The 24,642-nt window shown below is 45.5% G+C and overlaps 1 protein-coding gene across 8 annotated transcripts in view; it reads left to right on the forward strand.

The window, feature by feature from the left end:
- GBF1 (golgi brefeldin A resistant guanine nucleotide exchange factor 1) overlaps positions 1 to 24,642 on the forward strand; it is a 530,929-nt gene that overhangs the window by 20,389 nt on the left and 485,898 nt on the right. For all 8 annotated transcript variants that reach the window (XM_063961386.1, XM_063961388.1, XM_063961387.1 and 5 more), the window contains exons 2-3: positions 3,702 to 3,807; positions 4,385 to 4,451. In XM_063961386.1, coding sequence (XP_063817456.1) covers positions 3,712 to 3,807; positions 4,385 to 4,451 — 163 coding nt within the window. In that variant the 5' untranslated portion in view covers positions 3,702 to 3,711. The remainder of the gene's footprint in view (positions 1 to 3,701; positions 3,808 to 4,384; positions 4,452 to 24,642) is intronic.

A 24,642-nucleotide genomic window follows, 5' to 3' on the forward strand; every position in this document is an offset into this window, starting at 1 on the left:
CCCAACGACGCGGTTGTCGGTGTTGGAAAAGATGTTAGACACAGAACTGTTGAGTTTGTTTCTTCCAGTGGAAAGAGCTCTGAAGATCCAGAGTCGGGTCAGATCTACAACAGTGTCAATCCATCAATACGTTCCATTGATGAAAAAGAGTTGTGGCCTACGAGGCCATTCACTGAGCAGGTTAAATGCCAGAGTGTTTTTTTGCGGGACCAATTGGACATGTGGTCCGGGTCTCGCCTGCACCTGCACATGCACCGGAAAATAATCTTATCTTCCAGAACCAGAATTTCTCTCCTGTGGTGGCTGCTCAGTTCTTACCTCCTAGAGGGAAGAAGGTTCGGGATCCAGGATTGGATCCTGGTGTCCATGGATGCAAGTCTCCAGGGCTGGGGAGCAGTCATTCAAGGGGGAACGAATTTCCAGGGAAAATGGTCAAGCCAGGAAGCTTGTCTGCACATAAACATTCTGGAACATCTTGTTTGTGGTCTGCCCGTCTTAATTCAGTCGGACAACATACAGCAGTGGCGTACGTAAACCGCCAGGGTGGATCGGAGAGCGGAGATGGCATGTAAACGCTCTGTCAGCGATCTTCGTTTCGGGTGTAGACAACTGGGAAACAGACTTCCTCAGCAGACACGATCTCCATTCAGGAGGGTGGGGTCTTCATCAAGAGGTCTTTGCAAAGTGTCAATTCGTTGGGGAATTCCTCAAATAGACATGTTGACGTTTCGCCTTAACAAGAAACTTCAAAGATATTGTTCCAGGTCAAGGGACCCTCAGGTAATAGAGGTGGACGCCCTGGTGACACCGTGGGTGTTTCAGTCGGTCTAGGTGTTCCCTCCACTTCCACTCATTCCAAGGTGATAAAGATCATAAGAGGAACAAGGGTTTAGGCGATACTCATTGTTCCTGACTGGCCAAGGAGGGCCTGGTATCCAGATCTTCAGGAGTTGCTCATAGAAGATCCCTGGCCTTTTCCTCTTCGAGAGGTCCTGTTACAACAGGGGCCTTGAGTGTATCAAGACTTACCGCGGCTGCGCTTGACGGCATGGCGGTTGAATGCCAAATCCTAGCCCGGAAGGGTATTCCCAGTGAAGTCATTCCCACACTTCTTCAGGCTAGAAAAGAAGTAACTGCAAAGCATTACCACCGTATTTGGAGAAAATGTGTCTTGGTGTGAATCCAAGAAAGCTCCTACGGAGAATTTTCCGCGGGGGCGGTTGCTCCATATTTTGCAAGCAGGTGTGGATGCGGGCCTAAAGTTAGGCTCCTTTTAAAGTACGTATTTCGGCCTTATCAATTTTCTTTCAGAAGGAATTGGCCTCCCTTCCAGAAATACAGACCTTCTTGAAAGGCGTGTTGCACATCCAACCTCCCCTTGTGCCCCCTGTGGCTCCATGGGATCTTAATGTGGTGTTGCAGTTCCTGCAATCTCATTGGTTTGAACCTTTTACGTAAGGTTGCATTAAAATGTCTTATTTGGAAAGTAGTCATGATGTTGGCCTTAGCATCCGCAAGGCGGGTATCTGAATTGGCGGCTTTGTCTCACAAAAGCCCCTATTTAATCTTCCATGCTGATAGAGCGGAGTTGAGAACTCGTCAGCAATTTCTGCCAAAAGTGGTTTCACGTAAACCAACCTATTGTGGTGCCAGTGTCTGCTGACACCTTGGCGGAATCGACGTCTCTCAATGTGGTCAGAGCTTTAAAAATCTATGTCGCCAGAACGGCTCATGTTAGGAAATCAGATGCTCTGTTTGTCCTATGGGCTCCCAACAAGATTGGGGCTACTGATTCCGAGCAGACTATTGCGCGCTGGATCTGTACTACGTTTCGGCAGGCTCATTCTACGGCAGGATTGCCGTTACCGAAATCGGTGAAGGCCCATTCTACTAGAAAGGTGGGATCATCCTGGGCGGCTGGCCGAGGGGTCTCTGCATTACAGCTTGGCCAAGCTACTACTTGGCCGGGATCAAAAACCTTTACGAAGTTTTACAAGTTTGATACCCTGGCTGATGAGGACCTCTTGTTTGGTCATTTGGTGCTGCAGAGTCGTCCGCACTCTCCCGCCCGTTCTAGAGCTTTGGTATAAACCCCATGGTTCTTGAAGCATCCTCTAGGACGTATGAGAATATAGGATTTTAATACCTACCGGTAAATCCTTTTCTTAGTCCGTAGAGGATGCTGGGCGCCGGTCCCAGTGCATACTGTATCTGCAGTTATTGGGTATGTTTACACACATGGTGTGTTGTGTTTAAGTCAGCCTGTTGCTGATGATGTTCATGCCATGGCATGCGTTATGCTGTTATTGTTTGTGTTTACACACACAGGTTGTGTTACGCTTTATGTCAGAATATTGCTGCATTTTCTTCATGCCATCGGCTGGTGTTCTATTGAATGCCACGTCCTGCGGCATACTGAGGTGTGAGCTGGTAAGATGCTCACCGTGGTTTAACAATAAATTCTTTCCTCGAAATGTCCGTCTCCCTGGGCACAGTTACTTAAACTGGAGTCTGGAGGAGGGGCATAGAGGGAGGAGCCAGTAAACACCCAATCAAAGTCTGAGTGTGCCTATGTCTCCTGCGGATCCCGTCTATACCCCATGGTTCTTGAAGCATCCCCAGCATCCTCTACGGAGAAAAGGATTTACCGGTAGGTATTAAAATCCTATTTATTACATTGGAATCTTATCATATTGACAATTAATGTTTGACAAAAAGTAATGGTACTTTACTGGTGAGAGGCAGTGCAGAATTCTAGTAGTAAATGATGCATAGCTTTTGTTATTTGAAAATGAGGCGCATGCCATCTATGTCTGGATTCAGTTGTTGCCATCCCGGCTCTCAGGATGCTGGCAGACTGAAGACTGGCGCTGGAATCCCAACACCTGTCAGAATCCTGATGCTGGATTCTCGACGTCCGCAGCCCGAACTTAAGGAACAGGGCTAGATTAGGGTTAGACTGTGGGGAGGGAGGGTTACCGGTAGGGGGAGGGGGAAGGTTAGAGGGAGGGAAGAAGGGTAGAACAATTACCCTAGAACTGTCGTGGCCATCTGGATGTCAAGGTCGTTCTTCTGACCGCTGGCGTTCTCAGTGCAGAGATCCCGTACCCAACCCAAATAATCCTGCTATATACTGGAACCTAGATTATTTTATAAGGGGAGCAGCTAATATGGTAGGTGTTTGGGTTTTGATGCCATGTTTACACCTTTGCACTGTGCACCTCTATGCACTCCAAATGGACTTTTTTAGTTTACAGAGGAACCGGTGCAAAACCAAGGTGTTTGCATTGCCCACGAGAGCACTCAATAAACCTCCTTTGGTGTTTAATATGTGACCAATTAAATTTTCATTACGTTTTTAAGAGCTAATTTGCTCTAATGAATTGTGTTGTTTGAAAATATTTGTTGGTAAATGGTTATCAATGTAGATGCCACCTGCGGTTTCTAGCTAAAAATCCATGTCTCATTGGCTCTTTTTTTATTCTTTAATTGCCACATTTTTAATGGTTTTCTGTGTTTTCTTATGACATGATAAATATTTGCCTGGAATTAAGGAGCATCAGGTGTAGCACTGTGCTGCCAGTGTCTGTGATTACACTAGCATCTGCTTTATTCTGACTGGGAGATCTCCCATTGTTCTTGTCCTTGTGCTTTCCTCCTTCATCACATTTGTCTTTTGTCTTTTTTTTTTTTTTTTTTAGGGCTGTTAAAATGGTGGATAAGAAAATCTACATAGTTCAAGGTGAAATCGGCACCATTGTTGGTGCTATAAAACGCAATGCACGATGGAGCATGCACACACCTTTGGTAAGGTCGAGACACTGTTTTTATGTTGTACCAAAATGCATCTGTCCCTCATCTTTTGTTGCCCATAAGAATAAACCAAATAAATGTATTAAAGGATTGGTATCCAGATGATAGATTGACCGTTAAAAGGTCATTGTGTAATAACTGTGCTGCATGTGAAATTGTTAGTGTAAATGAGTATGTAGGGACTCGTGCAGAGTGAGACACATTTTATATAAAAAAAAAAAAAAAAAGTAAAAATGTGTATGTGTTTGATAAGCCAACGCATCTCGTGCCAGGGTCATGCCAGCAAAAAACAGTAGCATATGAGCTTTGTTTAAGCCAATCTTAATAATAGTATAGAGAATTGACCTGGTTAGTAGTAAATACTAAAATCACATGCCCCAATTTGTACACAATGTAATGTGTCCTGAAAGTTTTATTAATAAATGCAGTCACAATTACAAAATAAAAGTGCAAATTCTATTAAATACAAACACCTATTGTCTACCCCTTTCAAATCAAATGGGAATACTCTTATATGCTGTGGTCGAAATGCAGATATCTTCTTAGATATGCAATTTCTTTCTCCCCTTAGGATGAGGAGCAGGACCCCTTGCTGCACAGTTTTAGCCAGCTCAAGGATGTATTGAACAGTATAAAGGGTGAGTCATTTCTCTATCTCTTCATCCATCCACAGGTCCACTTTTGTCAGTGTATGCAACGTAATTTGTGTTGTGTGTGACCTGATTTGGTATTACAGGTTGAGTATCCCATATCAAAATATTCCGAAATACGGAATTTTTTGAATAAGACTGAGATAGTAAACCTTTGTTTTCCGATGGCTCAATGTACACAAACTTTGTTTAATACACAAAGTTATTAAAAATATTGGCTAAAATTACCTTCAGGCTGTTTTGTATAAGGTGTATATGAAACATAAATGCATTCTGTGCTTAGACTTGGGTCCCATCGCCATGATATCTCATTATGGTATGCAATTATTCCAAAATACGGAAAAATCCGATATCCAAAATACTTCTGGTCCCAAGCATTTTGGATAAGGGATACTCAACCTGTATACATCTAAACTTGATTAAGTCTGTATAGTGTTTAAAATAGAAAAAAATCCAGTAGCTGGGTTTGTTGTAAAATATTACATAAAAAAGATGGCAATGGGAAGGGGTAGTTGGTGAGACGTGATTGATGAAAGATGCTGTTCATTTGTCACTGATGTCATCCAATTACAGATATTGCCAGATACTGCAGTATGTGGCAGTGCCTCCTGAAAATGAAGCGTGCTTCTGTTTCATAAAGTTACGCTTTTGTTTTTCATTAGAGTTTCATGTTGCGATCATAGTTTTACATTTTAATACTCTTCATGCGATTGCCATAGCACCCACAGTCATCCTTATTGTTTTTTTGGTGGACTACCACATTACTCTACAGCGAGGGGCACTGGAGAAAACAGCACACACAAAGATAGAGGCACACATGGTTGAACATAAGGTGCGGCTGTGAGAACGACTGGTAGAGCTGATCCTACTAATATGATCTTACATATTGGCCCTGGTCTAGCTGATTACACAGTCACATGACACCTCACCTAAGCAGAGAGGCTTTAGAGCTACCATCTTTTCTCTGCCATCATGTGACCACAGAGCAGCTTGCTGGCTATAACTGCTGATACTGAGGTGAATGCTTATGCTTGTGAGACGGGAACAACCATAGTAGCTTTATGAAATCATCACCTGCTCTTATGGACCTCAAGCGTGACAGACAGGAATTGCCCTGCTTTGTAACAAGTGACAAGATTGCAGGATACAATGAACCTTTTCCTATATTTGCTGCAAAATACAGCTAGTTCGTATAGAAACAGGTATCATAGTATGTGCTGTTTGATCCCAGAAGTATCCTCTCCTACTTCCTCCGTGTTCTAAGAGGCTACAGCAGATTTCTTTGAGCAGGTGGCCATAGAAAGGTCACCGTATTCCTCACGGCTCAGCTGCACCTGCTGCACTGCAGTGTGGAAACAGGACCTGATCTGGCAGTGAGCTGGTGGTGTTGCTGTGTAAATTGTTTTGTTTTACTCCATTCTATGCAAACACTGCTGCAGATGCCACCAAGGCCCAGACACCATTCACATGCTCCCCTCTTTTCCACCACGTTGTGTAAGTGATGGTTATACTTTAAATATAAAAACATTTTAACTGCACTATTTATTAGCAATGTATTTTCCCACATTCTCTGATCATTAAGGCTAGCAGTTATTGTAACTAAACCTTCCCTTTTTTTCATATATCTTTCCAATTTGGTCCTTCCCAATAATTCTTTATAGTAGTCTTCTCCCCAAAGTGTACATTTTAATCTATCATGAATGCAGTTTACAGTGTTCTGATGATCTCCATTCACTAGCACCCGCTCCCAACTTACATGCTGCATATTTGATCAGGTGTAACAAGAACAGCCACAGTCAAACTGTGCCCTTTAGAATTGTCAATATTATCCTTCGTTCTGTTTCCTTTCCTCTGGGCTTTTAGGGTTGTTTTATAATTTTGGGATTCTCTTCAGCATCTGTAATACATTTTGTTCATTATTTAACCAAAAGCTGCATAATAAGTACACAGAAGCAATGTAAATGTTAGGTATTGTTCCAATGGATTACTTGCATGTTCTCTTATGTACTCCCAGTCTTGTTATTGTTAACTCTTTATTATGCATTTTGGCAAGACCCATTTTTCGTTTATTATTTTTCATTTTGTACACAACGGCTTTTCTCATTTTGCTGCTGAGATTGTGGCTCTCGGTCATAGAGATGTGGCCTGCATACTGTATTTCAGCGTTAGGTTTTTAACAAATAAATGCCATACATTCATAATCATTTATATCTGGCAGCAGTATTGTAGCAAATTACAATGGAACAGTCATCCCTACTCCAAACTGTCCATTGTGACGGCTTACTATACATGCAACAGTCACTTTCACTTGACACATTTTATATTGTGTAACTGTTAATTAGTAATCCATTTAATTCCATGTGATGATGACCTGTGTAAACCACTGGAACTTAATCTTTCTATAGATACTCTTCCACACAAACTTCTTTTTGTATAGGTGTACACATCTGTTTGTTTTGTACTTTATTTTTATTTTTTTTACATTTCTGTTACAATGAGTGTCGGCTGATCTAAAAGGATATGCAGTAAACACTGAATATTAATAACCATTAGAATGAGGTCTAAAAAAGATCTACATATTTCTCTTGGTCTCTTGGGGGGGGGGGGGGGTCAAAAATGTGTTATCACTACGAAACCTGGCGCTAACGTACAGTGCAGTGTCTGCCGACGGCCAGCTTCTCCAAGAAAGCCGCTTTTGCTGTGGTTGGGGAGTTTGGCAGGAACCGTCAGGGTTGGGTAGGTTGACAGACAGAAGCAACGGAGGGAGGAGAGAGAGACTACACAAAGGCATGGCAGGGCACAACTGCTAGTGATAAATATATAGGCCCAACAAAATTAAAATTAAAGTTATTTCTATTTTTATGTATTTTCTTCTAAGTTTGGCAAAAGGAACTGTGAGTTGGGCAGGTCTGACAGTGGACAAAGGGGCAGATTCGGCGATTTGCGCGCATCCGTGAGGACTTAAATTGCAAATATATGCGATCCAAATCTAAGTCCAGACGAGAGCGCGCAGTACAGGCAACGGAAGCCGTCCAGACCATTTGCGGGGTGGACAGTGGTGGCTGCATGACGTCATGTTGGCCCGGCGACTGAGGCAGGAGGCTACCCTAAACATGCAGGCGCATCTCTAAATGGGGGGAAGGACCAGGCATGCAGGGTGGCCTTGCCCTGTACTGGGGGGCCCCCTGCATGCTAGAGAACTGAGTCGTAGTTTTGCGAAAAATCGCAAAATTACAACTCAGGCTGAATTAAGCCCAAAGTTTCTTAACTGCGTATGGAACCCCGAACAAGTGGAATAGACAGTCAAACTCTGTCAAACGAATGAAGCAAAAACTATGCTGTTGAGAGGACTGCACAGGAATTGGTCTCTTGGGTCCTGCAATATTCTATTGTCTTCTGCTACAATTGCCCAAATCATTGTAGTGTTACCCTGACGTTCTACAGCTCTGTTAAATGTGTCTGAGTGCGGTATTGTCTCAGCCCTATATTTCACAGGCGTGTTTGCAAATCTTAATGGTATCTGACATCAGCCGCAGCTTTTGTCAGTTAAGTTGTAAGGATGTGTCTCTACACAGTGTATGACTCCAAACATTCAGCCTTTGATTTAATTTAATGCATTTTTTTTATAATCGTTTTTTTATTGTCAAAATCGGTGGTTCTCAACCTCGGTCCTCAAGTATCCCCAACAGTTCATGTTTTCCAGGTCTCCTCACAGGATTGCAAGTGAAATCATTTGCTCCACCTGTGGGTCTTTTAAAATGTGTCAGTGAGTAATGAGTACACCTGTTGAACTGCTAGGTGACCTGGAAAACATGAATTGTTGGGAGTACTTGAGGACCGAGGTTGAGAACCGCTGGTCAAAATCATACAAAAACAGTAAAAGCATCCACAAATTCAGGCACTATGTGAGTGCAGTGTTTACCTTGTCAATTAGAAAAGGGGTTATTCCACACCAAATCAACACAGGTTTCAGACTGACCATTTCAGAATTTGATATAATAAATGCTACCATGGGTGTAAAGAAACCCCCCCAAATCTTAGACTGTTATGTTCAACGGTTTTGAAGTTATATGCCTTTTTTTTTTTTTTCAAATAGCACCTGCATCTCCCCTAATTGTGTTAGAGAGTTGGGCAAAGTCTCATTTTAAACCTATTTTATGGGCTCATATGATATATAACACAGCAGTATGTTTTAATAAAATGTTTTTGTTTTTCCCCCCAAAAAAATCCAATATTTAACATTTTTGAAAAAAAATCTCAAATCGTTCATACTGTTAATTAATCTCCAAAGTTTTGTGTTGGGATCATGATGGGATCACAAGCTACTGTATAAGTGTTATAATTTTTAAGTGATTCATAACAATTTGTATTTAAAAATCGACAAACAATATATTTTTTCCAGTTCACTACATTAGAGGAATGCATGTTCCTCTTCCTCAGCTGTGTTTGGGGACGAGATTCTATAGACAGCGCTTGCTCACACTTCTGTGTAGGCGCATAAACTTAAGTTGAAAGATACTCCATGTGGAAAGATACTTTGATTGTGTTATAGGCTTGTCTTTTCAATTTTCCTGGACCACTCCAGGGACAGGGATGTGTTTGGGTGGGCTTTAAATAGTGAAGAAAAGCCTACTGCCCACTAAGTTGAGCTCACCCAAACTTAACCTGTCCCTGGACCATTTGTGTCACTTTTGAAAAAGCAAAGTGTTTAATTACAGAGAGGTATCAGACTCGGAGAATGTGGGCTGGGAGCAGGAATGAACAGCAACTTGGAGAATGGGTAGTGGCTTGTTGAGAAAATCAAAATTTAGTTTTTTCATTTTTGTGGAAACATACTGCTGTGTTATAGATCTTGGGGGATATTCAATTAGCACCCGAAGAGACATCGGGAGTAAAAACTCCCGATGTTTCTTTGGGTTTTGCGGTCGGCCTATTCGATTTGACTGGCCATTAAAAAGTGCATTTTCACCCGAAAATACACAGGTTCAGTGAAACCTGTGTGTTTTCGGGTGAAATAGAACAGGGCTGTTTTCAGGGATTTTGCTTCGCCTGTGGAGACAGGTGAAACAAAATCCCTGATTAGCCGCAACATGCGTCAGCTTATCAGGGCTAATTAGATAGCAACCCCCCGGTGATACTTTTACACCTGCAGTCGGTGCGGGTAATTGAATATCCCCCCATATGTTTATAGTATATTTTTCATGAAAAAATTGCAGCTTTAAAGGTATATAACTTCAAAATCGAACATATCAGGCCAAGATTTGGGGCTTTTCTTTACACCCACGGCAGCATTTATTATACCAAATTTCAACACAATCTTAAACGGTCAGTCTGAAACACGTGTTGGTGTGGAATAACCCAAAAAGAGAGAGAAGCAAAAGCGCATGAGCAAAATTGGAGGAGGGAACACAGGTAGAGTGATGAAGTGGAGGAAATTGGAGACTTGGACTAATACTGTAGGTCTATTACGCGAATGAGCAGTAGCACAGGCAGAGCTGCCATCAGAAATTGTGGGCCCCAGCACTGTCAAAATCATCAGCTCCCCTCCCCCCAATAAGTACACTGTCCCAAACCAAGGCCCAGATGTATTTAGCCTTAAAAAGTGCTAAAACTAAGATGGATAAAGAGTGAAAAATGACCAGCCAATCGGCTTCCTAACTGCCATGTTACATGATGTGTTTTAAAAATGACAGGAGCTGGTTGGCTGGTACTTTATCACTCTTTATCAGTCTCTACTTTATCACTTTTTAAGGCTTAATGTATTTGGGCCTGAAAGTATTCCTTCTAAAGATAAACAATATTTCTCTAACGTCCTAGTGGATGCTGGGGACTCCGTCAGGACCATGGGGAATAGCGGCTCCGCAGGAGACAGGGCACAAAAAGTAAGCTTTTAGGATCACATGGTGTGTACTGGCTCCTCCCCCCACGACCCTCCTCCAAGCCTCAGTTAGGTTTTTGTGCCCGTCCGAGCAGGGTGCAATCTAGGTGGCTCTCTTAAAGAGTTGCTTAGAAAAAGTTTTTAGGTTCTTTATTTTCAGTGAGTCCTGCTGGCAACAGGCTCACTGCTACGAGGGACTTAGGGGAGAGAAGTGAACTCACCTGCGTGCAGGATGGATTGGCTTCTTAGGCTACTGGACACCATTAGCTCCAGAGGGAGTCGGAACACAGGTCTCGCCCTGGGGTTCGTCCCGGAGCCGCGCCGCCGACCCCCCTTGCAGATGCTGAAGATTGAAGAGGTCCGGAACCAGGCGGCAGAAGACTTTTCAGTCTTCATCAGGTAGCGCACAGCACTGCAGCTGTGCGCCATTGTTGTCAGCACACACAGCGGTCACGGAGGGTGCAGGGCGCGGGGGGGGGGCGCCCTGGGCAGCAATGTATAATACCTGTATGGCGAAAAATACATCACATATAGCCCTTGAGGCTATATGGATGTATTTAACCCCTGCCAGATATCACAAACTCCGGAGAAGAAGCCCGACGAAAAGGGGGCGGGGCCTATTCTCCTCAGCACACAGCGCCATTTTCCCTCACAGAAATGCTGGTGGGAAGGCTCCCATGCTCTCCCCTGCACTGCACTACAGAAACAGGGTTAAAACAGAGAGGGGGGGCACTGATTTGGCGATATGAATATATATTAAATGCTATAAGGGAGGAACACTTATATAAAGGTTATCCCTGTATAATTATAGCGTTTTGGTGTGTGCTGGCAAACTCTCCCTCTGTCTCCCCAAAGGGCTAGTGGGTCCTGTCCTCTATCAGAGCATTCCCTATGTGTGTGCTGTATGTCGGTACGTGTGTGTCGACATGTATGAGGAAAATGTTGGTGAGGAGGCGGAGCAAATTGCCTGTAATGGTGATGTCACTCTCTAGGGAGTCGACACCGGAATGGATGGCTTATTTATGGAATTACGTGATAATGTCAACACGCTGCAAGCCGGTTGACGACATGAGACGGCCGGCGATCAAATTAGTACCTGTCCAGGCGTCTCAAACACCGTCAGGGGCTGTAAAACGCCCATTTACCTCAGTCGGTCGACACAGACCCAGACACGGACACTGATTTCAGTGTCGACGGTGAAGAAACAAACGTATTTTCCTTTAGGGCCACACGTTAAGGGCAATGAAGGAGGTGTTACATATTTCTGATACTACAAGTACCACAAAAAAGGGTATTATGTGGGATGTGAAAAAACTACCTGTAGTTTTTCCTGAATCAGATAAATTAAATTAAGTGTGTGATGATGCGTGGGTTTCCCCCGATAGAAAATTATTGGCGGTATACCCTTTCCCGCCAGAAGTTAGGGCGCGTTGGGAAACACCCCTTAGGGTGGATAAGGCGCTCACATGCTTATCAGAACAAGTGGCGGTACCATCTACAGATAGGGCCGTACTTAAGGAGCCAGCTGATAGGAGGCTGGAAAATATCCTAAAAAGTATACACACACATGCTGGTGTTATACTGCGACCAGCGATCGCCTCAGCCTGGATGTGCAGAGCTGAGGTGGCTTGGTCGGATTCCCTGACTAAAAATATTGATACCCTTGACAGGGACAGTATTTTATTGACTATAGAGCATTTAAAGGATGCATTTCTATATATGCGAGATGCGCAGAGGGATATTTGCACTCTGGCATCAAGAGTAAATGCGATGTCCATATCTGCAAGAAGATGTTTATGGACACGACAGTGGTCAGGTGATGCAGATTCCAAACGGCACAAAGATGTATTGCCGTATAAAGGGGAGGAGTTATTTGGGGTCGGTCCATGGGACCTGGTGGCCACGGCAACTGCTAGAAAATGCACAGTTTTTTACCCTAAGTCACATCTCTGCAGAAAAAGACACCGTCTTTTCAGCCTCAGTCCTTTCGTCCCTATAAGAGTCATATCTGCCCAGGGATAGAGGAAAGGGAAGAAGACTGCAGCAGGCAGCCCATTCCCAGGAACAGAAGCCCTCCACCGCTTCTACCAAATTCTCAGCATGACGCTAGGACCGTACAGGACCCCTGGATCCTACAAGTAGTATCCAAGGGGTACAGATTGGAATGTCGAGACGTTTCCCCCTCGCAGGTTCCTGTAGTCTGCTGTACCAATGTCTCCCTCCGACAGGGAGGCAGTATTGAAAACAATTCACAAGCTGTATTCCCAGCAGGTGATAATAAAATTACCCCTCCTACAACAGGGAAAGGGGTATTATTCCACACTATATTGTGGTACTGAAGCCAGAAGGCTAGGTGAGACCTATTCTAAATCTGAAATATTTGAACACTTACAAAGGTTCAAATCCAGATGGAGTCACTCAGAGCAGTGATAGCGAACCGGGAAGAAGGGGACTATATGGTGTCCCGGGACATCAGGGATGCTTACCTCCATGTCCCAAAATTTGCCTTTCTCACCAAGGGTATCTCCGGTTCGTGGTACAAAACTGTCACTATCAGTTTCAGACGATGCCGTTGGATTGTCCAAGGCACCCCAGGTCCTTACCAAGGTAATGACCGAAATGAGGATTCGTCTTCAAAGAAAATGGACGACCTCCTGATAAGAACAAGGTCCAGAGAACAGTTGGAGGTCGGAGTAGCACTATCTCAAGTAGCTCTACGACAACACGGGTGGATTCTAAATATTCCAAAACCGCAGTTGTTCCGACGACACTTCTGCTGGTCCTAGGGATGATTCTGGACACAGTCCAGAAAAAGGTGTTTCTCCCAGAGGAGAAAGCCAGGGAGTTATCCGAGCTAATCGGGATCCTCCTAAAACCAGGAAAAGTGTCAGTGCATCATTGCACAAGAGTCCTGGTAAAAATGGTGGCTTATTACGAAGCGATTCCATTCGGCAGATTTCACGCAAGAACTCTTCAGTGGGATCTGCTGGACAAATGGTCCGGATCGCATCTTCAGATGCATCAGCGGATAACCCTATATCCAAGGACAAGGGTGTCTCTCCTGTAGTGATTACAGAGTGCTCATCTTCTAGAGGGCCGTAGATTCGGCATTCAGGATTGGATGCTGGTGACCACGGAGGCCAGCCTGAGAGGCTGGGGAGCAGTCACACAGGGAAAAAATTTCCAGTGAGTGTGATCAAGTCTGGAGAATTCTCTCCACATAAATATACTGGAGCTAAGAGCAAATTTATAATGCTCTAAACTTAGCAAGACCTCTGCTTCAAGGTCAGCCGGTATTGATCCAGTGGGATAACATCACGGCAGTCGCCCACGTAAACAGAAAGGGCGGCACGAGAAGCAGGAGGGCAGTGGCAAAACTGCAATGATTTTTCGCTAGGCGGAAAATCATGTGATAGCACTGTCAGCAGTGTTCATTCCGGGAGTGGACGACTGGGAAGCAGACTTCCTCAGCAGGCACGACCTCCACCCGGGAGAGTGGGAACTTCATAGGGAAGTTTTCCACATGATTGTGAACCGTTGGGAAAGACCAAAGGTGGACATGATGGCGTCCCGCCCGAACAAAAAACGGGACAGGTATTGCGCCAGGTCACGAGACCTTCAGGCGATAGCTGTGGATGTCCTGGTAACACCGTGGGTGTAACAGTCGGTGTATGTGTTCCCTCCTCTGCTTCTCATAACCAAGGTATTGAGAATTATAAGACGTAGAGGAGTAAGAACTATACTCGTGGCTCCGGATTGGCCAAGAGGGACTTGGTACCCGGAACTTCAAGAGATGCTCATAGAGGACTAATGGCCTCAGGAGCTAAGAAGGGACTTGCTTCAGCAAGTACCATGTCTGTTCCAAGACTTACCGCGGCTGCGTTTGACGGCATGGCGGTTGAACGCCGGATTCTAAGGGAAAAGGCATTCCGGAAGAGGTCATACCTACCCTGGTCAAAGCCAGGAAGGAGGTGACCGCACAACGTTATCACCACATGTGGTGAAAATAGGTTGCGTGGGTGAGGCCAGGAAGGCCCCACGAAGAAATTTCAACTAGGTCGATTTCTGCACTTCCTGAAAACAGGAGTGTCTATGAGCCTCAAATTGGGGTCCATTAAGGTTCAAGTTTCGGCCCTGTAGATTTTCTTCCAGAAAGAATTGGCTTCAGTTCCTGAAGTCCAGACATTTGTCAAGGGAGTATTGCATATACAGCCCCTTTTGTGCCTCCAGTGGCACCGTGGGATCTCAAAGTAGTGTTGGGATTCCTCAAATCATATTGGTTTGAACCGCTCAAATCTGTGGATTTGAAATATCTCACATGGAAAGTGACCATGCTGTTGGCCCTGGCCTCGGCCAGGCGATTGTCAAAATTGGCGGCTTTGTCTTACAAAAGCCCATATTTGATTTTCCATTCGGACGGGGCAGAACTGGGACTCGTCCCCAGTTTCTTCCTAAGGTGGTGTCAGCGTTTCACCTGAAACAACCTATTGTGGTGCCTGCGGCTACTAGGGACTTGGAGGACTCAAAGTTGCTAGACGTTGTCAGGGCCCTGAAAATATATATATATATATATATATATATATATATATATATATATATATATATATATATATATATATATATATATATATATAATTCCAGGACAGCTGGAGTCAGGAAGTCTGACTTGCTGTTTATATTGTATGCACCCAAAAAGCTGGGTGCTCCTGCTTCTAAGCAGACTATTGCTCGTTGGATTTGTAGTACAATTCAACTTGCACATTCTGTGGCAGGCCTGCCACAGCCAAAATCTGTAAATGCCCATTCCACAAGGAAGGTGGGCTCATCTTGGGCGGCTGCCCGAGGGGTCTCGGCTTTACAACTTTGCCGAGCAGCTACGTGGTCAGGCGGGAACACGTTTGTAAAATTCTACAAATTTGATACCCTGGCTGAGGAGGACCTGGAGTTCTCTCATTCGGTGCTGCAGAGTCATCCGCACTCTCCCGCCCGTTTGGGAGCTTTGGTATAATCCCCATGGTCCTGACGGAGTCCCCAGCATCCACTAGGACGTTAGAGAAAATAAGATTTTACTTACCGATAAATCTATTTCTCATAGTCCGTAGTGGATGCTGGGCGCCCATCCCAAGTGCGGATTGTCTGCATTACTTGTACATAATTATTGTTACAAAAATCGGGTTATTATTGTTGTGGGCCATCTTTTCAGAGGCTCCTTCGTTGTTATCATACTGTTAACTGGGTTCAAATCACAGGTTGTACGGTGTGATTGGTGTGGCTGGTATGAGTCTTACCCGGGATTCAAGATCCTTCCTTATTGTGTACGCTCGTCCGGGCACAGTACCTAACTGAGGCTTGGAGGAGGGTCGTGGGGGGAGGAGCCAGTACACACCATGTGATCCTAAAAGCTTCCTTTTTGTGCCCTGTCTCCTGCGGAGCCGCTATTCCCCATGGTCCTGACGGAGTCCCCAGCATCCACTACGGACTATGAGAAATAGATTTATCGGTAAGTAAAATCTTATTTTCTCTGACGTCCTAGTGGATGCTGGGGACTCCGAAAGGACCATGGGGAATAGCGGCTCCGCAGGAGACTGGGCACAAAAGTAAAAGCTTTAAGACTACCTGGTGTGCACTGGCTCCTCCCCCTATGACCCTCCTCCAAGCCTCAGTTAGATTTTTGTGCCCGAACGAGAAGGGTGCAGTCTAGGTGGCTCTCCTGAGCTGCTTAGAAAAAAAGTTTAGTTTTAGGTTTTTTATTTTCAGTGAGACCTGCTGGCAACAGGCTCACTGCATCGAGGGACTAAGGGGAGAAGAAGCGAACTCACCTGCGTGCAGAGTGGATTGGGCTTCTTAGGCTACTAGACATTAGCTCCAGAGGGACGATCACAGGCCCAGCCATGGATGGGTCCCAGAGCCGCGCCGCCGTCCCCCTTACAGAGCCAGAAGAGCAGAAGAGGTCCGGAAAAATCGGCGGCAGAAGACGTCCTGTCTTCAATAAGGTAGCGCACAGCACCGCAGCTGTGCGCCATTGCTCTCAGCACACTTCACACTCCGGTCACTGAGGGTGCAGGGCGCTGGGTGGGGGCGCCCTGAGACGCAATATAAACACCTTAGGGGGGCAAAAAATGCATCACATATAGCTCCTGGGCTATATGGATGCATTTAACTCATGCCTGTTTTTCCATAAAAAAGCGGGAGAACGGCCGCCGAGAAGGGGGCGGAGCCTATCTCCTCAGCACACTGGCGCCATTTTTCCTCTCAGCTCCGTTGGAGGGAAGCTCCCTGACTCTCCCCTGCAGTCCTGCACTACAGAAACAGGGTAAAACAAGAGAGGGGGGGCACTAATTTGGCAGATAAATCTATACAGCAGCTATATAAGGAAAAAACACTTATATAAGGTTATCCCTGTGTATGTGTGTGTATATATATATATATATATATATATATATATATATATATATATATATAGCGCTCTGGTGTGTGCTGGCAAACTCTCCCTCTGTCTCCCCAAAGGGCTAGTGGGGTCCTGTCCTCTATCAGAGCATTCCCTGTGTGTGTGCTGTGTGTCGGTACGTTGTGTCGACATGTATGAGGAGGAAAATTGTATGGAGGCGGAGCAATTGCCTGTATTAGTGATGTCACCCCCTAGGGAGTCGACACCTGACTGGATGGTCTTATGGAAGGAATTACGTGATAGTGTCAGCACTTTACAAAAGACTGACGACATGAGACAGCCGGCAAATCAGTTAATACCTGTACAGGCGTCTCAAACACCGTCAGGGGCTCTAAAGCGCCCGTTACCTCAGGTGGTCGACACAGACCCAGACACGGACACTGACTCCAGTGTCGACGGTGAGGAAACAAACGTATTTTCCAGTAGTGCCACACGTTACATGATCACGGCAATGAAGGAGGTTTTGAACATTTCTGATACTACAAGTACCACAAAAAAGGGTATTATGTGGGGTGTGAAAAAACTACCCGTAGTTTTTCCTGAATCAGATGAATTAAATGAGGTGTGTGATGAAGCGTGGGTTTCCCCCGATAAAAAACTGCTAATTTCTAAAAAATTATTGGCATTATACCCTTTCCCGCCAGAGGTTAGGGCGCGTTGGGAAACACCCCCTAGGGTAGATAAGGCGCTCACACGCTTAACAAGTGGCGTTACCGTCTCCTGATACGGCCGCCCTCAAGGAACCAGCTGATAGGAAGCTGGAAAATATCCTAAAAAGTATATACACACATACTGGTATTATACTGCGACCAGCAATCGCCTCAGCCTGGATGTGCAGTGCTGGGGTGGCTTGGTCGGATTCCCTGACTGAAAATATTGATACCCTGGACAGGGACAATATATTATTGACTATAGAGCATTTAAAGGATGCATTTCTATATATGAGAGATGCACAGAGGGATATTTGCACTCTGGCATCAAGAGTAAGTGCGCTGTCCATTTCTGCCAGAAGAGGGTTATGGACGCGACAGTGGTCAGGTGATGTGGATTCCAAACGGCATATGGAAGTATTGCCGTATAAAGGGGAGGAGTTATTTGGGGTCGGTCTATCGGACCTGGTGGCCACGGCAACGGCTGGGAAATCCACCTTTTTACCCCAGGTCACCTCTCAGCAGAAAAAGACACCGTCTTTTCAGGCTCGGTCCTTTCGTCCCCATAAGGGCAAGCGGGCAAAAGGCCGCTCGTATCTGCCCCGGGGCAGAGGAAGGGGAAAAAGACTGCAGCAGACAGCCTCTTCCCAGGAACAGAAGCCCTCCCCCGCTTCTGCCAAGTCCTCAGCATGACGCTGGGGCCTTACAAGCGGACTCAGGCACGGTGGGGGCCCGTCTCAAGAATTTCAGCGCGCAGTGGGCTCACTCGCAAGTGGACCCCTGGATCCTGCAGGTAGTATCTCAGGGGTACAAATTGGAATTCGAGACGTCTCCCCCTCGCCGGTTCCTGAAGTCTGCTTTACCAACGTCTCCCCCCGACAGGGAGGCGGTATTGGAAGCCATTCACAAGCTGTATTCCCAGCAGGTGATAATCAAGGTACCCCTCCTACAACAGGGAAAGGGGTATTATTCCACGCTGTTTGTGTTACCGAAGCCGGACGGCTCGGTGAGACCTATTTTAAATCTGAAATCCTTGAACACTTACATACAAAGGTTCAAATTCAAGATGGAATCACTCAGAGCTGTGATAGCGAACCTGGAAGAAGGGGACTATATGGTGTCTCTGGACATCAAGGATGCTTACCTCCATGTCCCAATTTGCCCTTCTCACCAAGGGTACCTCAGGTTTGTGGTACAGAACTGTCACTATCAGTTTCAGACGCTGCCGTTTGGATTGTCCACGGCACCCCGGGTCTTTACCAAGGTAATGGCCGAAATGATGATTCTTCTTCGAAGAAAAGGCGTCTTAATTATCCCTTACTTGGACGATCTCCTGATAAGGGCAAGGTCCAGAGAACAGTTAGAGGTCGGAGTAGCACTATCTCAAGTAGTACTACGACAGCACGGATGGATTCTAAATATTCCAAAATCGCAGCTGATTCCGACGACACGTCTGCTGTTCCTAGGGATGATTCTGGACACAGTACAGAAAAAGGTGTTTCTCCCGGAGGAGAAAGCCAGGGAGTTATCCGACCTAGTCAGGAACCTCCTAAAACCAGGCCAAGTGTCACTGCATCAATGCACAAGGGTCTTGGGAAAGATGGTGGCTTCTTACGAAGCGATTCCATTCGGCAGATTCCACGCAAGAACTTTTCAGTGGGATCTGCTGGACAAATGGTCCGGATCGCATCTTCAAATGCATCAGCGGATAACCCTGTCTCCAAGGACAAGGGTGTCTCTCCTGTGGTGGTTGCAGAGTGCTCATCTTCTAGAGGGCCGCAGATTCGGCATTCAGGACTGGGTCCTGGTGACCACGGATGCCAGCCTGAGAGGCTGGGGAGCAGTCACACAGGGAAGAAATTTCCAGGGCTTGTGGTCAAGCATGGAAACGTCACTTCACATAAATATCCTGGAACTAAGGGCCATTTACAATGCCCTAAGTCAGGCAAGGCCTCTGCTTCAGGGTCAGCCGGTGCTGATCCAGTCGGACAACATCACGGCAGTCGCCCACGTAAACAGACAGGGCGGCACAAGAAGCAGGAGGGCAATGACAGAAGTTGCAAGGATTCTTCGCTGGGCGGAAAATCATGTGATAGCACTGTCAGCAGTGTTCATTCCGGGAGTGGACAACTGGGAAGCAGACTTCCTCAGCAGACACGATCTCCACCCGGGGGAGTGGGGACTTCACCCAGAAGTCTTCCACATGATTGTGAACCGTTGGGAAAAACCAAAGGTGGACATGATGGCGTCCCGCCTCAACAAAAAACTGGACAGATATTGCGCCAGGTCAAGGGACCCTCAGGCAATAGCTGTGGACGCTCTGGTAACACCGTGGGTGTACCAGTCAGTGTATGTGTTCCCTCCTCTGCCTCTCATACCCAAGGTACTGAGAATCATAAGAAGGAGAGGAGTAAGGACTATACTCGTGGCTCCGGATTGGCCAAGAAGGACTTGGTACCCGGAACTTCAAGAGATGCTCACGGAAGACCCGTGGCCTCTACCTCTAAGAAAGGACCTGCTCCAGCAGGGACCATGTCTGTTCCAAGACTTACCGCGGCTGCGTTTGACGGCATGGCGGTTGAACGCCGGATCCTGAAGGAAAAAGGCATTCCTGATGAAGTCATCCCTACCCTGATCAAAGCCAGGAAGGATGTAACTGTGCAACATTATCACCGTATTTGGCGTAAATATGTTGCGTGGTGTGAGGCCAGGAAGGCCCCTACAGAGGAATTTCAACTGGGTCGTTTCCTGCATTTCCTGCAAACAGGACTGTCTATGGGCCCAAAATTAGGGTCCATTAAGGTTCAAATTTCGGCCCTGTCAATATTCTTCCAAAAAGAACTAGTTTCAGTTCCTGAAGTTCAGACGTTTGTCAAGGGGGTGCTGCATATACAGCCTCCTTTTGTGCCTCCAGTGGCACCTTGGGATCTCAATGTAGTTTTGGGGTTCCTAAAATCACATTGGTTTGAACCACTCACCACTGTGGACTTAAAATATCTCACATGGAAAGTGGTAATGCTGTTAGCCCTGGCCTCAGCCAGGCGTGTCTCAGAATTGGCGGCTTTATCCTATAAAAGCCCTTACCTAATTTTTCATACGGACAGGGCAGAATTGAGGACTCGTCCTCAATTTCTCCCTAAGGTGGTTTCAGCATTTCACTTAAACCAGCCTATTGTGGTGCCTGCGGCTACTAGGGACTTGGAGGATTCCAAGTTGCTGGACGTAGTCAGGGCCCTGAAAATATATGTTTCCAGGACGGCTGGAGTCAGAAAATCTGACTCGCTGTTTATCCTGTATGCACCCAACAAGCTGGGTGCTCCTGCTTCTAAGCAGACTATTGCTCGTTGGATTTGTAGTACAATTCAGCTTGCACATTCTGTGGCAGGCCTGCCACAGCCAAAATCTGTAAAAGCCCATTCCACACGGAAAGTGGGCTCATCTTGGGCGGCTGCCCGAGGGGTCTCGGCTTTACAACTTTGCCGAGCAGCTACTTGGTCAGGGGCAAACACGTTTGCTAAATTCTACAAATTTGATACCCTGGCTGAGGAGGACCTGGAGTTCTCTCATTCGGTGCTGCAGAGTCATCCGCACTCTCCCGCCCGTTTGGGAGCTTTGGTATAATCCCCATGGTCCTTTCGGAGTCCCCAGCATCCACTAGGACGTCAGAGAAAATAAGAATTTACTTACCGATAATTCTATTTCTCATAGTCCGTAGTGGATGCTGGGCGCCCATCCCAAGTGCGGATTGTCTGCAATACTTGTACATAGTTATTGTTACAAAAAATCGGGTTATTATTGTTGTGAGCCATCTTTTCAGAGGCTCCTCTGTTATCATGCTGTTAACTGGGTTCAGATCACAAGTTGTACGGTGTGATTGGTGTGGCTGGTATGAGTCTTACCCGGGATTCAAAATCCTTCCTTATTGTGTACGCTCGTCCGGGCACAGTATCCTAACTGAGGCTTGGAGGAGGGTCATAGGGGGAGGAGCCAGTGCACACCAGGTAGTCTTAAAGCTTTTACTTTTGTGCCCAGTCTCCTGCGGAGCCGCTATTCCCCATGGTCCTTTCGGAGTCCCCAGCATCCACTACGGACTATGAGAAATAGAATTATCGGTAAGTAAATTCTTATTTTTTCAAAACTGATCTTACCAATAATAAGAGGTAGACTGTCCTGCATATAAACCTACTGAAATCCACACTTCATCACCCCTTGAAAGTCATAACATATGTGGAACAATAGTGTTTCACAAATATTATCAAATACATTGTAACACTCTCTCTCACTATTATTCAAGCCCCGGAAATCCTTCTACCTCAGCCAGAAACTCACCCTTCTTTCCACGTTGCTCCACAGGCACTGTGGTTCCTCGCCTTCAGTGGTGTGGTGTGATGTTATGTCACGCGCACCATATTAAAAAAAATAAAAAATAAAAAAATATTGTTAGGACAGAGGATTCCCCTTCACTATTACCCCTTTCACATCGCACAAATAACCCGGTATCGACACGGCATATTGCCGTGTCGAACCGGGTCAGTGTGCGATGTGAAAGGTCCTTTGACGATTTAGCGGGTCGCCTGACCCGGTAATTCAACCCGGTAAAAAAGAAGGGTTTTACCCGGGTTGATTACCAGGTCAGGTGCGGTGTGAATGGGAGCCGTGTCGATGCGACACGGTTCCCATTCACAGCATAGGGAGAGGCGGCGCAGGAGATGCGCTCATCTCCCGGCGCCGCCTCCACCCCCGCCCCTGCTGCTGCTGCTCCCTCCGCTGCTATGGCAACCGACCCGGTATATTGCCGGGTCGGAAAGCCAGCAGCGGAGCGCAAATGCCGGATCCCACCCGGTAAGTACACGTTTGTCTTACCGGGTAGGATCCGGCATTTGCGGTCTGAATGCGGTATATGTGGCAGTACTGGCGGGCAGCGTGTAGGAGCTGGCCGGGCCCTCTTTTCTCTTTATCCGCATATTGGGACCTGGGACAGTTGTATGGACAGTCACCCCTTGATGGTGGACCTGAGCACAGGTCATCAAAGGCATGTTAAAGTGATGCAGTAGACCCTGCCTAGGTTGCCCTATAGTTTAATGCATTTGCATGTATTTTAGTCACACTGATCTCAAGCTAACTTAAAACAATGTCGTTTTTCTAAATCACTAGAGAAGGAGTGAGAGTCACTGCACAGATGTGATGATGAATAAACTTATCAATTCCAGCTAGATAACTTATTAAAGGTAAAGGGGCTACATAGAAACATAGGATTTGGAGGCAGATTACAACCACTTGGCCCATCTAGTCTGCCCATGCTTGTACATACAGACTAGGGTTATTTTTTAATTTTGTTTTGTTGGAAGCCAATTAATCTACCAGTATATTTTGGGGTTGTGAGAGGAAAGCCACGCAAGCACAGGTAGAATATACAAACTCCACTCAGTTAGGACCATGGTGGAATTTGAACCCATGACCCCAATGCTGGAGGCAGTAATGCTAACCATTACACCATCCGTACTGCCCCACCATATACATGTCTGCACATTCTATATAGAGTGTAAGAAAGAAGTGTGGTATTATGGCACACGAGTCAGCTGATCACCTGATACATTTCTGTTTTATTTTTAAATTCAGATAAGGGTTGTGAAATACTTCAGGGGGTTCTTATAATATGTATGTTGTTTTTTTTCCTATTATGAAATTTTGTTTTTTTAGCGTCTAAAAATCCTGTCGAAACGGGACTGTTTAGACGCCCAAACAATTGTCACAATTCAGTTGTGTTTGTGTGCCTATGCACATTGCGCATGTTGCACCAAACAGACCGAGTTTAGCCTCCTAAAATGGCTAAACGCATCTTAACTCGCTGCTTTGGGCGTCCAAACTCAGGAGGCTGCGAGAACAGATGTCAGCTCCGCGGCTACTGTGCATCTATACGGAGCAACAATTGAATTGCTCCAGTTTGCGCTCCCTGGCGTAGCTATGGGGTAAAACAATTGAATCAGCCCAATTAAATTATTATGATGTTAAAACTTTTTTTTAAAATTATTATTATTATTATTATTTTATTTTATTAGAGAGGGATGTAGAAAAAATAGTAATTGCTATAGAGAAACTCTGTACCTTCCTAATAACCATCTATACTGCCTCGCCTGAATGTAGGACGTAGCAATAGATCTAGTTAATACAGAGCAGGATTGAACCTGCAATCTTAAATCTAGCTTAATAAGAGTCTGTGTGTGCATGCATGTACCAATGTCTTATACTTAAGTGACAGGCTAGACCCTGCAGTTACTTAACTGGTGTGTGTGCCTGACAGAACTATTCACTGCTGACTTGTGCACCTTATTTCTTATCCTTTGTTATTTCTAAAGCAGAAATGTGTTATAAATGCTTATACGTATACCAAACTGTTAGGGTTGGACTGGCCCAGAGGGATACAGGGGAAATCCCTGTGGCCGCCACTCCCTAAGGGCTGCACTCTCTTCTAGTACGGGTCAGGTTTTAGACTTTGCCCTGAAATTATACATTGATGCTCTTTTAGAGTGTCAGTTCCCTGGTGGCTCAGGACCATTGATAAACATGGGTGCTTGGTTTTCTTCTATAGAAATTACAGCAATAATTGCCCTCCTGCCAATCAAAGTAGGTGGTCACTACTCACCACTGTACCATCCTCTTGTTGGTAGTGAGCTTTAGCATAATGAATACAGTTCCTCCCAATGGTTGGGATGGCATTATTACATTGCATTCATTCACTTACCTACGGATAAGTCATGGCAATGGCAAGAGCTTACATTGTGGTTTTTGTTTTTTAAATATACAGTGGCATGCATTTCTAGACTCACTGCAGTTTTAGATATAGACCAGGGTCTCCAATGACCTATATAGTGCATTCATCTGGTATTTATAAACAGGATCACCATCACATCCTTAGTTATTATACATTATATTATATTATATTATATTATACTGCATTCCCAGGGCTATGGTATGTTCTGTTCAATGCATTTTCGTTATCAATCTGGTACATTGGCCCTTACCACTTCATTCTCACGGTGGGCCCTTCATGCCCAGTCAGGCCATGTCAATTGTATTATACAGACAATGGTGATTATAAATTTGAAAAAGACATCCTAGTTAAACACCATATAATGTAGGGTGTCTTATACCCAAAACAGTAGAGCGTTATAACTGTGCTGTTAATTACAATTTAAAAGGAAA

Source organism: Pseudophryne corroboree, chromosome 3, assembly GCF_028390025.1.
Source record: "Pseudophryne corroboree isolate aPseCor3 chromosome 3, aPseCor3.hap2, whole genome shotgun sequence".
NCBI classification, from domain to species: Eukaryota; Metazoa; Chordata; class Amphibia; order Anura; family Myobatrachidae; genus Pseudophryne; species Pseudophryne corroboree.